Source organism: Ammospiza caudacuta, chromosome 15 (genome assembly GCF_027887145.1).
Source record: "Ammospiza caudacuta isolate bAmmCau1 chromosome 15, bAmmCau1.pri, whole genome shotgun sequence".
NCBI lineage: Eukaryota > Metazoa > Chordata > Aves > Passeriformes > Passerellidae > Ammospiza > Ammospiza caudacuta.
Window position 1 is genome coordinate 18,607,601 of NC_080607.1, and position 13,883 is coordinate 18,621,483.

Here is a 13,883-nt window from a genome sequence, read left to right on the forward strand (position 1 = left end):
AGAGCCTCACCCGGAGCAGGCTCCTCCCCAGGAGCTGTGTGGGAGGACAGGGGGTGATGTGTGGTTAGATGAACACTTGTGCCTTAAAATGGACCTCAGACCCACACAGGCCCTCAGCACTCAGCAGCTTTTCTCTGCTGTTGCCTGTTGGTTCATCCTGAAGCCCCTGGGGAGGCACGGGCATTTGAAATCCCTCTGAGAGCTGTGGCACCATGGCTCAGGCAGGTGTGGGAGACCATGCTGCTGTAGGTGTGTGCTGGAGAGGTGAGGGACGTCCCTTCTCCTGGTGTGCTGCAGGTGAGCAGTGAAGTGCCAGCCCCAGGGCGGATGTGGGGACCCCGAGCTTGGCCTGGCTCCTCCCCATCCCTGCCATGTCCCCAGGTCTGTCCCCGGTGGGACAGCTCGCTGCTCTGGGCTGGAGCCAGCAGGTGCTGGGTGAGCTCTTGTGGGCCAGCAGGGCTGTGACAGAGCTGTTGGTGACATTGCAGGTGAGGGTGACTGAGTTCACCTGGCCCTTCCAACACAGCCATGTACAAAATCACCCCTGGAGAGGTTGGACGCTGCAGCCTGTTATTTTTGAGCCGTGAGGATGATTTCTGTAACATCAGCTCTGTTCCTTTGCCTTTCCCCAAGCGCTGGAGCTCGTTCCTTGGGGAGTGGGTGGGCTCTGGTGTTACAGAAATTGTTAACCCTGGGCTGCCTCTCCAAGGGACAGATTTGTCATCACCCCTGGGAGTCAGGCTGGGTGCCCCAGCTCTGTTTGCACTCCTGGACTGCATCATCCTGGAGCAGAGGAGGAGCAGGATGGAATCCAGGGTAGCAGGGCAGCTTGTTGTGCTCTGTGCTGTCAGCAACCCAAAACTGCTCCATGCAAATGTCTGAGTGTGAGGCTCAGGGTGTCCTACACTGCGCTCCAGTTTTTATTCTAATGAATCCTGTTAAACCTTCCCAAAGTCTGTCACAGCTCCTGCTTTGCAGAGTCCATGTTTGCTGACTCTGAGCTGTGCTCATTAATCCCCTAAAATGCAAACTTAAATTGCACTTGGCACGAGAGAAGGGGACTAAAATCTTGTTCTTATAATAGATGTTCCAAGGTGGTAAAAAAGCAAAACAACAAAACTTATTGCTAAAGAACCGTGTGTCCATCTAGAGGAATGTAAATAGTTTCTATTATTGACCGTATTTTGTTCCGTTAAATTGGGTCAAATTTCTTATTTCCCTTTAATCAATTTCCCTGGAAGTTTCCTTTATTTTTCTCTCCTTCTAGTAGATTTTCCCATAATATGAGACAATCTGAGCCTATGATTTGTGACACATTAATAACTACAGAGGAAAGAGCTAGTCATGTACAAGAATGTTGTCTTGGCAAGGCAGCGAGTGCTTTTCCTCAGCTGGGAGTTGTGCTGTTGGAACACAGCAGCAGGCAAGAAGGAGCCCTGCTTTATTCAGATAGAAAAGCAGAAACAAATGGTCTCTTTGCACTTGGAAGATACCTTTTTGCAAGTTTAACCATAACCCTGATTATTATGGGAGTCTCATGGTTTCCAGTTGAATTAAATTAATTTTTCCCACTTTCATTTCAACTTCAAGACAGTCACACAGTTGGCTGCCAGTGCAGCTGACAGAAAATCTGGTGCTTTCTCTAAAGAACACCTTCTCTCTCTTGAAGCACAGAATGTAAAAGCTTATTCTGACAACATTTGCCACTCTGAATGTGCAGCTGAAATATTTCAGTCTTTAAAGCTGGAGTCAGAGTGAAGGGGATGCCAGCCTTGCTGTGGGTCAGCTCCTGCTCACTTCTTGCCTTTAGTGCTGCTGTGGTACAAGCAGACAGCCCAGCACACAGAGCAGCATTCCAGCAGAGCACATCCAGCCCAGGGACTGAAGGAAATGCTGTGCACACCCACAGGGATGAGTGACAGAGAAGGGAACCCAGGCCACGGCTGCCCTGTCATTCATCACACACTGGCTTGCTGAGCTGGCTGCAGTTCATAGAAAGTTTCACACTTATCTGACACTGCTGCCATGGCTGCTTGTCACTTCTCCTTTGCAAGGACATCATAAATTATCTGCAGAGGAGGAGGTGCAGAAAAGCTCTCTATTTTTGGTGCTTTTTGCTTGGATGGCTCTGCACAAACTGCTGATTAAGTCTTGCTGGCAGCAAATTAGAAACTGTTGTCAGTCACGCTGTGTTCTTCTTTTCAGAGTGTTGAGACCACATTCTCAAGGTTTCCCCACGAGGGCTGGAAATTAGCTTTTTTTACTTGGTTTGTACATCTTCCACTGCTCCACACTCCTACCAGGAGGGAAATGATCCTGTCGTCCTGATCAGAATGTGCTCCTCTCTAGGGTGCCTTGCTGGTGTCTCCCTGGCTGCTGGAGATGTCTCCTGCCCTTGGTGCATCCATGGCTGCCCAGCTTTGTCTTTGCTCCCACTGCAGAGCCCAGGATGCTTCAGGGAGTGATGGAGGGGATCGAAGTCTCTCAAACATTAATTGTTGGATGAGTGTTGAGCACAGCAGCTCTGCTCCTATCAATCCTACCACAGGCAGCTCGTGGTAAATAAACCCAGTGTGGCAGCAGGAATGAAATATTTGCTTTGGCTCATTGAGGTTTGCACCGAGGCGGAAGAATTAATCCCATAACAAATTACTCCTCTGCTATTGCTTCCAGGGGTCAGGGTTTCTTTAGCAGCAGACATCCTGCTCTAGCTGCTCTTCTCAAGCCAAACAGGAATCAGGGGCTGGACCAAGAGCCTGTGGAGGTTTGCAAAGACATGTCAGGGGTGGTGGGTCCCAGCTCAAAGGCTTCCAGCAGGCTGGGGTGAGCTGGGGCTGCTCTGGGCAGGGTAAGGACAGAGGCGTCCAGAGAAGATCTGAATTATTGTTCTGGTGAGGCCACTGCTCTGGGGTGCCAGCTGTGACCCCACCTCTCCTAAACTGCCACAATTTTGGTTTATTGGCTTGTGAGTTAGTCACAGGTAGCAGTGGCTTTGTCCTCACTGGGCTGCACTGAGCCTCAGCCCTGCTCCTGATCAGGTGTCACAAGGATCAAATCTCTGCTGTCTCACTGCCAGCAGTGGGGACAAGAGAGAACCTGAGATCTGGAGTCAGTCTGCAGGTGTGGGAGAGAGCAGGAGGTCATCACAGAATTATAGAATTATAGAATGTCTTGGCTTGGAGGGGGCCTTAAAGCTCCTCCAGTCCCACCCCTGCCATGGGCAGCACCTTCCACCAGGCCAGGCTGCTCCAGCTGCCATTGTCCCTTGTCACCTCCCAGCAGCAGTGGGTGACACCCTCGTGGGGGACATTTGGAGCTGCAGGAGACTTCTCCAGGTCATCACATCTCTCAAAATGCCCCCTTTCCTCTGAAAGGCAGAGCTCCTCTCTGCTGAGGAGGGGAGGGATGGATGCTGTGGGCAGGGGCAGAAGCAAGCCCCACCTTTGCCTGCCTTGGCACAGTCCCTTGGTCAGTTGTGCATCCCCATGAGATGTTCAGCCTGCTGCCCACCCTCAGCTTCTCTGCAGCTGCTAGAACAGGGTAGAGCTGGCAGCAGTGGGAGCCTGGGGGCTGTGGCAGCCCCTGCTCCCTGCAGGCCCAGCTCCCTGGAGGGGCTGCAGGGCTCAGACAGTGCCTCCCTTTCTGCCTTGTGTCACTGCATGCATTGTATTTCTTGGCACCACGAATCCATGACATCTTGATTTGCAAACAGTCAAATAAAATAGAAAAATAATGTCCCCTGTTAATAGGTTGACACACTGCTTCAGGCCAAGTGTGAGTATTTCTATAGCATTTGCTTTGCTGCCTTGTGTCAGTAACTGTTGCTATTGAAAGTAAACACCCCAACTGGTTAAATCAACAGTGTTTTGTTTATTCAAAGCTCATAAACTCCGGTAGCTGTAGGTCACTTTATGAAGTGCCAACCCCTGGGGGAAGAGAAGGAATAGTGTGAAATTATTGCATGCAGTGCACCCATCATGAGCCTTAGAGGAAGGGGATTTATTAGCAATTAATATTTCTTGCAGAGGAAAAAAAAATAATCCTATTGAGGCAGCTCCACACTGAACCTTGAACCTCTGTGCTGGTGGAAATGGGGAAGGGGGTGAAGCCTTCTTACACACTTGGGTGAGAAAAAGAGACCTTGGAAAATGAAAAGGGGCTGCGGTTTCATTATTGGAAAAGGATTTCAGACCACCCAAAGGGAGGAGAGGAATTCAGGTAGAACAGGGCAGGGGAAACCCTTCGGTGGTGTCTGCACGGGGAGCTCAGTGGGAGTGCTCCAGGTGGGGTTGTTGTGCAGCACATCTGAGGCACAGGAGCCTTGCACACCCCCTCTTGTGTCAGGGCAGGCACAGCTCTGGGGTGCCCAAAGCCACGCCAGCTCCAAATGTCACTGAGATGGGTCAGTGTCACTTCCAGGCTAAAATCTGTCCTTCCTCACGCTGAAAATGCCTTGGAAACCACTGATCTGTGGGGTGGCAGGTACCAAGCTCTCTGTTAACACAACAAAGCTGGAAAGAGATGTGGGTTAATCTGGAATTTCGGTGACTTAGGATGTTTTGGAAGTGAAATTTGGTGATTGAATAGCAATAAAGAGTGTCCAGGGCAATGCTTAAATACTTAAATGTTTTCTCTTGACTGCTGTAGACATGCTTTTTAATGATTGCTATTTACTCTTAAGCCTTTGTGGTTACAGATCTGTCTTTGTGATAAATCTAATTAGGAACTCATCAAAAATGTTAGTATTTTGGGAAATAAATTAATCCTACAGCCATGTGAAAGAAATTAGCAGTGTCTTTGAAAGTAATCTGAATATATATTTTTTAACTGGCAGTATATTAGCCCAGATGTTACATACTTGAAAAGAACAATGAGTCCTAAAGTAGTTTCAAATAGATTTCAAAAATGCCTCTCAAATGGCATAAGAAAGCTACAACTATTGAATTACCTCTATTCTTTAATAAGAGTCAAATCTCTGTCTGGTGTCTGAAGGGTTCAGCAGAGCTAGAAAAGTTGCTGTGAAAGGTTTAATGCCTGAGTTTTCTCAGCAAATACTCCAACATTTTCTCCAGGTGACGAGAGAATTTGGTGTTTGCGAGGGCTGCAGAGCAGCAGAGCAGTGCCAGGTCAGGTCACAGCCTGCCTGGGTGTGAGTCAGGGCCAGCCCTGCACATCCAGGATCACATTCCCTCATTTCTGCCTCCGCGGCCAGCGTTCAGTGAAGGCACCAGTGCTCAGGGTCTCTGTCAGGGAGAGCTGAAATCCAGCCAAGGCAGCTGGGAAAGAGATGAGCTGGAGCCTCTGGAGGCCTTTGCAGTTGGGCTGGATGGATCTGGAGGAGTTGGAGTGCAGGTCATGAACTCGCAGTTCACCAGCCCCGAGCTGCTGCCCACCTGGTCTGCTCACAGGGAAGCTCCTGATGTTTTCCAGCTGTCTGTGTTTGTAGGGAACAGCTCTCACATCCTCACTTCCCTCAGCTCTCACCTCTCCATAGCAGACACTTGGGATGGCTCTGCAGGGATGGTCACCAGGGCTCTCCAAGGCTTTTCTGACCATGCGGTGGCTGTTTTAATGGCATCAGAGAAAGGCAGGTGGAGAGATGGTGCTCTCCTGATTTTCTGGCCAGGGAAATAGAGAATAACTTGCTAAAGTCACGCTCCAGATTCATGGCCAAGAACAGTAAAGACCTTAGAAAGCCTTGCTGCCGTCCGTGTCCATCTGGATCCCACCCTACCTTTGCTTCCCTTGCCTGTCACAGTCAGGCTCAGTCTGTGACACAGGCCCTGCTCCTCAGATGCTCAGGCTCCTGCAGAACGTGCTTGGAAAGCCCTGGGCTGCAGCAGTCCTGGTGTGACCCCTCCTGCTCACATCTGGGGTTCGTGGCTGTCCCCAGGGCTCGGTGCCCACACTTGGAGCCGGAGATGGAGCTGTTGTTGGCAACCCCTGTGCAGGCCTGCCCTGTGGGAAGCACTGGGATTTGGAAAAGGGGTTCATTTTATTTTTTCCCCCTCTGAAGGAATTCAGTGTTATTCAGTGGAATCCTCTGTGCAGGTGGAATTTTTGGGCTCTAGGGCTGTAGTGTGCCTGCACTTGAAAATTTGGCCGTTGATTTGGAAACAGGCATGGGCAAGTTTCAGCTCATTCATCCAAGCTGTCCTTTCTCAAGGACAAGGAGCAGGGCCAGCACAGCTGAACCACTGCAGCCAACTCCTGAATGTTTCCAAATAAAATGCCTTGAGTAAGTTTATTTTTCCCTCTCGGACCTAAATTTAGCGCCCCGGAGAAGCTGCTTTGGCAGTCAGGGGATGGTAACGATGACAAGATCAATCTGTGGATAGTTCTGGGAAGATTTGGAAAGTCCTGGTAAAACAGAGCTGGTTTCATTCATGTTTGCAATTTGTCCACAGCCCAAAGGTCTGCTCATGAGCTTCCAATGGTTGAAAGACAAGACATTGACAGCTGCCTGGTTTATGGAGGACAGCAGATGATCCTCACTGGACAGAATTTCACAGCAGAGTCCAAGGTGGTGTTCACAGAAAAAACATCAGGTAAGGCAGGTTTTTCCTAACTTTCCCTAACGGGATAAGGCAAAGCTGTAGTGCCAAATCTCATCATAAGGTTTGTGTCATGATTCTCAAGTGAGTAGTCCCACTCAAGTTCATGTAAGTAAAACCATGTGAGTAAAGTTAGACTTGGGAGCAACTGTTTGTGTTGTTGCTTCACAAGAATCCAGGCACTGGGAATCAGCAGGGACAGGATTTGTTAGCAGAGAAAGGAGCTGAGCACTACATGATCCTCTGTGCCTGTTTAATCTCATGTTTAGTGAATGCTACCATAGAAATCATCATTGAAATGAACATTTTTATTGATGTGAGCCACGGGCAAAGATTTTTTTCTTCCCTCTAGAAATCTGTGGCAGAAAAGCAAACATATTGTGTCTTTTTATATAAAATTATTTTTATACATGATGAATCAATCCCTTCTCCTTCCATATTTTTGGTTGTAAACTTTGTGTTCCCTTTGTGCTGTTAAGAAAACCTGGTCCTTGGAAGTTTTCTGTCAGTGAACTGAGGTAGAGGTACCTTAAGTGATATATCCAGTGACTTGAAGGAGTTTGAGATTGCATTGTCCAAGTGAGCAACATGTGCATGATCTATGGGGTGATGCCATTGGAAAAAAGTCAGAATCGAGCCAAAAATGAATGTACATTAATGAACATACATGGGCACCAGCTGGTGACATGGGTGGAAAAGCATCCTGTGGGTGCCAGCTCCTTCCCCCAGCAGCAGCAAGCCAGGCTGTTTGTGCAGGTATGGAAGGCTCTGAAGGGCTGTGGAGGTTCAGATGAGCCTGTGCAGTCAGAGGATTTCTTTTGGCACGCTCTGTTTCCTTTCAGCCCATGGATTAATTCCTTCCCCCTGGGCTGCCACTGTTCCACCATGTCAGCGCCTGGGGAAGGTGCTGGGGAACATCTTGGCAGCCTGCAGTGCTACCTGTCCCAAGAATGCTCTGCAGGAGCTGCAGGAGATGACCCACTCACAGGAGGCAGTTCTTGGTGCCATTTCGAGGAAACGTCCCGAACGCCCTGCCCCTGTTTCCATAGGAGAGCAGAGAAGGCTCTGGCTGCAAGGGATGTTAGAAAGTAAAAAGAACAACAATATTTTCCACACTAAATCTAAAGCTTTTCTTCGCTGCTGGGGAAACTGCAGGGTTTTTTCCTCTTTTTTTCCCTCCTGGTAGGGGAGAGACAGGACTTATCCCAGCGGCAGTGCCCAGTCTGGAGCAGGGATTTGCTTGCTGGTGTTCCATATCCTGCCTCTCCCCAGCCCTCGGCCTCTGCAGGCAGTCTCAGTCTGCTGGACTCTGAGTAAAAGACTGGCAGAGGGGGATTTGGAGGATGGGAGGTCCAGAGTCAATTCCTCAGGCTGAATCAGAGGTCTGTGTGGTTTGCAGTGGGTTATCTGGGGGACTCTGTGCTGAGTGTGTTCCATAATGCAGCAGCACCTCTGGCAGAGGTGCCTGAAGGGCTTTTAAATGAAGATTGCTTTGTTTAATAGGTGTATCCTAAGGTGAGGAAGGTTAAGAAGCTGAGCTGAATGTGCAGGTCATGCATGGGCTGAGTGCAGCAAACTGACAATTGCTTTGTGCCTGCCTTGTCAGAGGCTGATGAGTGTCCCAGCTCACCTGAAAATCAGGATCTTGTGCGCCTGAGCCTTTCAGCCTCCCTCATTCTGCACTGTAGACCATTCTAAACATCTCTGTTGATAGTTGCCATTGCCTTGGGCTGCAGGAGCCCAGAGCAGCGAGCCCGGCTGTGCATCCCCAGGCGTTGATGGAGCAGTGCCTGGGTGGAAGGAGGAGCAGTCACCCACCCACGGCTCCCCTGCCCTGCACAGCCCGTGCAGAAAGTGCTGATGAGCTGCTCAGGGGCAGGGCAAGCCACAGGCACCGTGCTGGGGTGGGTGGCAGCGCAGCTCTGCTGACCCCAGCTGCAGCAGGCTGTGTCTGTTCCCGAGCACGCCGCAGAGCCTGTGAGACAATCACACCTCTGGCGGGGCAGGAAGATGCAGCAAGCTCGCAGGGGAAGCTTGGTTTGTTTAGAGTTTCATTTTAACAGCTCACAAGCCTTGTCTGTGCTAGCAAGTGCTGCTGCATTTCCCACTTGTGCCACCAGTTTTAGCTGTGCTGGTAACAATGAGGGTGAGAGCAGCGGTGAAGGCAAACATCCCACAGCTTTGGGCACACCAGGCTCCACAGAGCTCCTTGGCTTGGGTGTCCAGGGTTTAGGGTGAGAGGGCTCTTTTTCCCCCCAAACAAATCTTTCTTCAAGTATTTTAGCACAGCCAGATTTTGTGCTGTTCATTGTTCCGCAGACTCTGGGTGCTCTTGGATCCGGGTGAAGCCGTGCTGGGAGGGCATCGCTCGTGTGCTTTACAGAGCTGAGGGAGCTGCTGCTTGGGGTCACAGTTGTAAATTAGGTTTCATCCCTCTGGGGAACCCTGAGAACCTCTGTCCATTTCCTCTGGATCTTGTAGACAATTCCTCACCCACCGTTAGGAAGGCAGAGGAATGTGGACCTGGTCACATTTGTGACAAAAATACGTCTCCGTGAGCAGTAATGAGCAGGCTTGCTTTGTCGTTTCACAGAAGTGCAGATAGCACATTTTTCCATAGAAATACCTGGAACAGAAGGACAATTCCTGCATTGTGGGGGATGTCAGTGTGCAGCGAGTGGCGTGTCACGCGAGCCGCAGGCGGTGGCAGGAGCTGCTGGGGACAGGGCTGGGACAGGCTCGGGCTCAGCCTCACGACAGGAAACGGCAGCAGGAAACAGAGAAGGGGCTGGAGCTCAGTGCTGCGAGGGATAAGTGCTTGTGTTTGAAATGCTGATGCATAAATAGCATTAATTTTCTGAATGCTAAAGTTTATCTGCACGCAGGCCTTAGAGTTCTGAGTTCTTCTAATGGTTATCTCGTGCTGATGCAAGATCATAAAGTGTAGCTGCTGTGAGCCAGGGGAGCTCATGAATTCCTTAAGCCCAGCACACAAAGGCAGAGTTTGGCTGATGGAGTTTGAAGATCTGAACTTGGAGACACGTAACTGAGCCCAGCTAAGTTAAAGTAGGTCAGGGAAGTAACTGGATTGGAGTCTATTCTTGTAATTCTGATCTGGAAGGCAAAGCTTGAGAAGCAGTCTTGGAGCTATCAAGGACTTGGAATAGGGTGAAGGTCGAGGGTGTTAGTGTTTGGTTGGGGCCCAGATCTTACAGTGCAGTTAAAAAAAGACAAGATCTGGAATTCCCCCTTTTATTTATTTTAATTGTCATGTAATAATTTGCAAGTCAGATGCTGGTTGCATTGTGTTTACTCCCAGTTGTGTACTGGTTACTGCTGCTCAGCTGTCAGTGATAGAGGAGGTTTGTGTTTCTCGGGGAGAAAAGTGCAAATGGGCTGTGATTTCCCCTGCCAAACTCTTCTGGTGGCCACATGGACATGGTGAATCATCTCTAGGACAATGTGGGTGGTGGAGGAACAGCCCAAACACAACGTCCATCCTTGGAGAGGCTCCACCAGAAATCTCCAGCTTGGGCCAGGCAGGGTGAGGAGAGGAGGTGCTGCTTGTGCCCTCTGAACTGGGGCAGCTGCCAGGGCCCCCAGGTGTGCACATCCACAAAATAACAACATAAACGAGACAAGGTAAATCTGGCCAGCTCTGGAGCCCAGCAGAGGTGCTTGGACACCCCTGGATGTGTCCTGGCTGCAGGCTCAGGCTGCAGGGTTGGGTGCTGGTTGAGGTTTTGTGTGCACAGCGCCCAAATGCTGCACCCCACGTGCTGGAAACAAGCCATGGGACGTGTGCCAGGGGATCCCAGGAGTCCTGCAGGACAATGCACTGCAGGACACGGTGGTGGGATGGCATCAGGGCAGGTTTAATGTGGAGGGAAGGTTGCTGCTGTGCGGGTTTGATGGTAGGATCGTGTTCTCTGTGGGAGACACGAAATTCCTACTCTGTCTGCAGCAGTGTTCCCCTTTTTGCTAGGTCAGATCCTCACTGTGCTCCAAACAGGGAGCTGAATCCCTTTTTGAAGTCAGACAGTTTCATGAATGATCCAAAACCTCCTGGGGAGTGCAGAAAATAGCAAATGATTTTCAAGAGTTAACTCTGTGAACCTAATAGTGCAACATTAATGATGCAATTTCCTCAGGCAAATTCATGATAAAATAGACAGAAAGCTTTTTAAAAAACTATCAGTGTTTTCCCAGGTTCATTCAAAAGAGATGTTTGCTACTTGAGCAAATAAACAACTTTGAATATTGAATGTGAGGGTAACAAGTATTAATCAGAAGGATAGGTTTGCCAGGTTCTGCTGTGCAAATTAGAAAGTTCCAGGGTAATGGGGCACCTTGTGTCTCTCCTTGCTGCTGTAGCTGCTGAAAGCCAGCAAACCTTTCTCCTCAAAGGATTCCCCCTGGCTGGGACATGCTGCCTCCCCAGGTGTTCTTGTAATCCTACGGGGCATTCCAAAAAAACAGGGATTCCAAAAAAACACTGCAAAACAGGAAAAAATCCAGGGCTCACCCAGAGAAAAATGCAGAAGAGTGTGGCTGCAGAAACGGAGTTGCCATAGCTGTTGGAGACTCAGCGAGACAGGGTGGAATCCAGTGTTTTGGAAGGTTTCCCCGTATGACACAAGATTTTGGAATTTTACAGCTGGTAAATCCTTATTAACACAGGCAGCCACTGCTGGCCTGGATTCCCTGGCTCACTGTTTACTATGGGGGCGCCTGATGGAAGTGTGCCTGGTCCTGATTATTCAGCTTAATTGTTTAGGGAGAATATTAAAAAATAATCATAATTCTTGGCATAAACAAAAGGCAGAGAGACAAGCTCCCATCACCTGTTGACAGAAAATTGATCATGAAGAAAGCTGGCATGGGGAGTGGAATTCCCTGTTCTCCCACTTAGTCATCGTATCCTGGTGTGACTCATTTTATTACATGGAGGTTCCCAGTGGTTTTATTTTGAGAGAAGCTTTTGTTTAATAATTTATATACACACACACACACAAACACACTTATAATCTTAAAAAAACAACAAATCTATTCTGATGAATTGGCATAAGGAATCATTTGGAAGAGCTCTGGAATGAAATACTGTTCCTTATGCTTTGCTGTTCAACTACTGTATTTATGTTTTATTTTAATGGGAATTGAATTCCTCAACAATAGATGGGGAGAATTCGCCTCTAGACTTGTTCTCACTGTGCAAAATGTCAGATTTGGGGCTGGGCTGGCTGGGGGATGAGTAATCCATTGCCCTTTTACCTCCCAGACCTTGCCTTGCATGTCCAGCCCTGGTGACTCAAACTTGTGTCCTCAGTGCAGTGAAGGCACTGGCCTCTGCTCTCAACAAACAGAGCTCCATTAACTGCAGTGGGCAGTCTTGCTTCAGAAAGAAAAATAAATCCATGAAAATGAAGCTCAGGAATAAATTTAATGGTTCTGCTTTTCATGAGTTTTAAATACACTCATGCTGAGTTGCTGTAAAGTTTGAAAATGGTTTCGAAGTAAGAGTTTAGAGGGAGACAACTGCTCAGGACCAGATGCTGAGCAGCCTTGTGCTGGCCTGAAGCAGAGTAAGTTCCCAGCTGAAATCAGAATTTGTCCCTGAATTTGTCTGGAATTTGTCCAGAGCAGCACAGACTCTGAGTGAGGGTTCCTCATAAGGTTTCTGCTGCCCAGAGTGGTTTTGTCCAACTGGAAACCATTCACTGCCCTCCCTTTGTTCTTGGGGTGGCTCTAAAAACCCTTCTTTGTGTTCCAGAGATGTCTGTCATCTACTGATAAAAGCTGACAGAGATAATTGTGCTTTTCTGGAAGTCCTTCCAAGAATCAGAGTGAATGGGGACAGTTCCTGCAGGCCCGGGGGAGCTGTGCAGAACTGAACTGTGCAGAAATATTCAGAAATGTTCAGAACTGTGCAGAACTGTGCAGAAATGTGCAGAAATGTGCAGAAATGTGCAGAAATGTTCAGAACTGTGCAGTCAGAGCGTTGCCCCTCTGGTGACCAGGCTGGCTTTCTCTGGGGAACCAGTAACAGGTTGTTCATTAAGTAATTTGTGTAATGCTTGACAGAAAAGCAGTGTACCTTTGCAGGCCCAAAATCACATGCAGGCGTGGAATCCCATGCAGAATCAGCACAATAGTACATTTAGTCTTCAGCTGCAGAGAACTGCAAAGAACATTTCCTGAGCCTCTCAGTCCATCAGTCATGCTTGTTCAAATAAAGCAGTGAGTTTGTTTCCCTGCTAGTTACTGACCCCAAAGTCATGAGTAAGGGATCCTGAATAATGTGTAAAGGCTGTAACTGGTTCAGAAAAGCTTTAATTGGCTAATTAAAAGGGGTCCTAGAAGGGGCTGCAGAGAATCACCCAGAATGTTCCTAATGCAGCCTGACGTTTTGATTTCCCCCAGTTTGAAGCAGGACTTTTGGTATGATGGCAGTTTGGGTTAGGAAGGGTAGAATTACTTTCTTCCAACAACTCATTCATTCCCCAAAGAGTGCTGACACAATCAGATCTCTCATCAGGGTTTAATGCTAAGTCTCATAGCCCTGAAGCAGCACAAAAATCTCTATTTCCTGAACATTTCACTGACCTGTGGTGTTAAAGACTTGCCAACTAAGACAAACCATTAAATGAGCAGGGAACCACAACAGTAAAAATACTTCGTGAGGCAGCCATGGCTGGTGAGACCTCAGGGTCTAAATCCAGGAATATTTTATCATCCTGAGTGCTGCCCTTTCCAGAGGCAGGGCTTGGATTCCCTGTGCTGGAGGCACAGCTTGAAAGGCACCACACACACAGACCTGGCCCTGGGCTCCTCAGTGATCCTTACAGCTTTCTGTCCTGCCCATGTTGAGGCAGCTTTAATTCTGTGCAATAAGCAGCTATCTGCACTTGCAGACTTTGGATTAAATTATTAATCAAGCTGGGTTTAGTCTCCTGTGTTTCCAAGCAGGAGCTGTTTGCCCCATTGTGGCACGTATGGGGTAATTGAGGCCAGAAGGGATCTCTGGAGGGTCGAGCACAGCCTCCTGCTCAGAGCTAAACATTTCTGGTGCCCAGGCATCACCTGGGTTCAGGGAAGGGCCTTTGCTGTGACAGGGGCTGTGCTCCACTGTCACATCAGCCTTGGGATTTTCAGTACATCCTTACAATCAGAATCCTGGTTTTGTTGAGGACTTTCTCCAAGCCCCCACTTTAATTTCCTCCTAAAAAAATTGCATTTATGCACATTGTAAAGGTGATAAATGTGTTGATAGTTTGGTGCAGGTTTTCTCTATTCAGAATTTCCTGAAATGATCCTGAGACTTCTCAGTTT

General features: G+C 48.6%; 1 protein-coding gene across 1 annotated transcript in view; it reads left to right on the plus strand.

Moving 5' to 3' along the window:
• Nucleotides 1-13,883, plus strand: part of NFATC2 (nuclear factor of activated T cells 2) — a 71,178-nt gene that overhangs the window by 25,539 nt on the left and 31,756 nt on the right. The window contains exon 6 of the mRNA XM_058814841.1: nucleotides 6,408-6,548. Within this exon, the coding sequence (XP_058670824.1) occupies nucleotides 6,408-6,548 (141 nt within the window). The remainder of the gene's footprint in view (nucleotides 1-6,407; nucleotides 6,549-13,883) is intronic.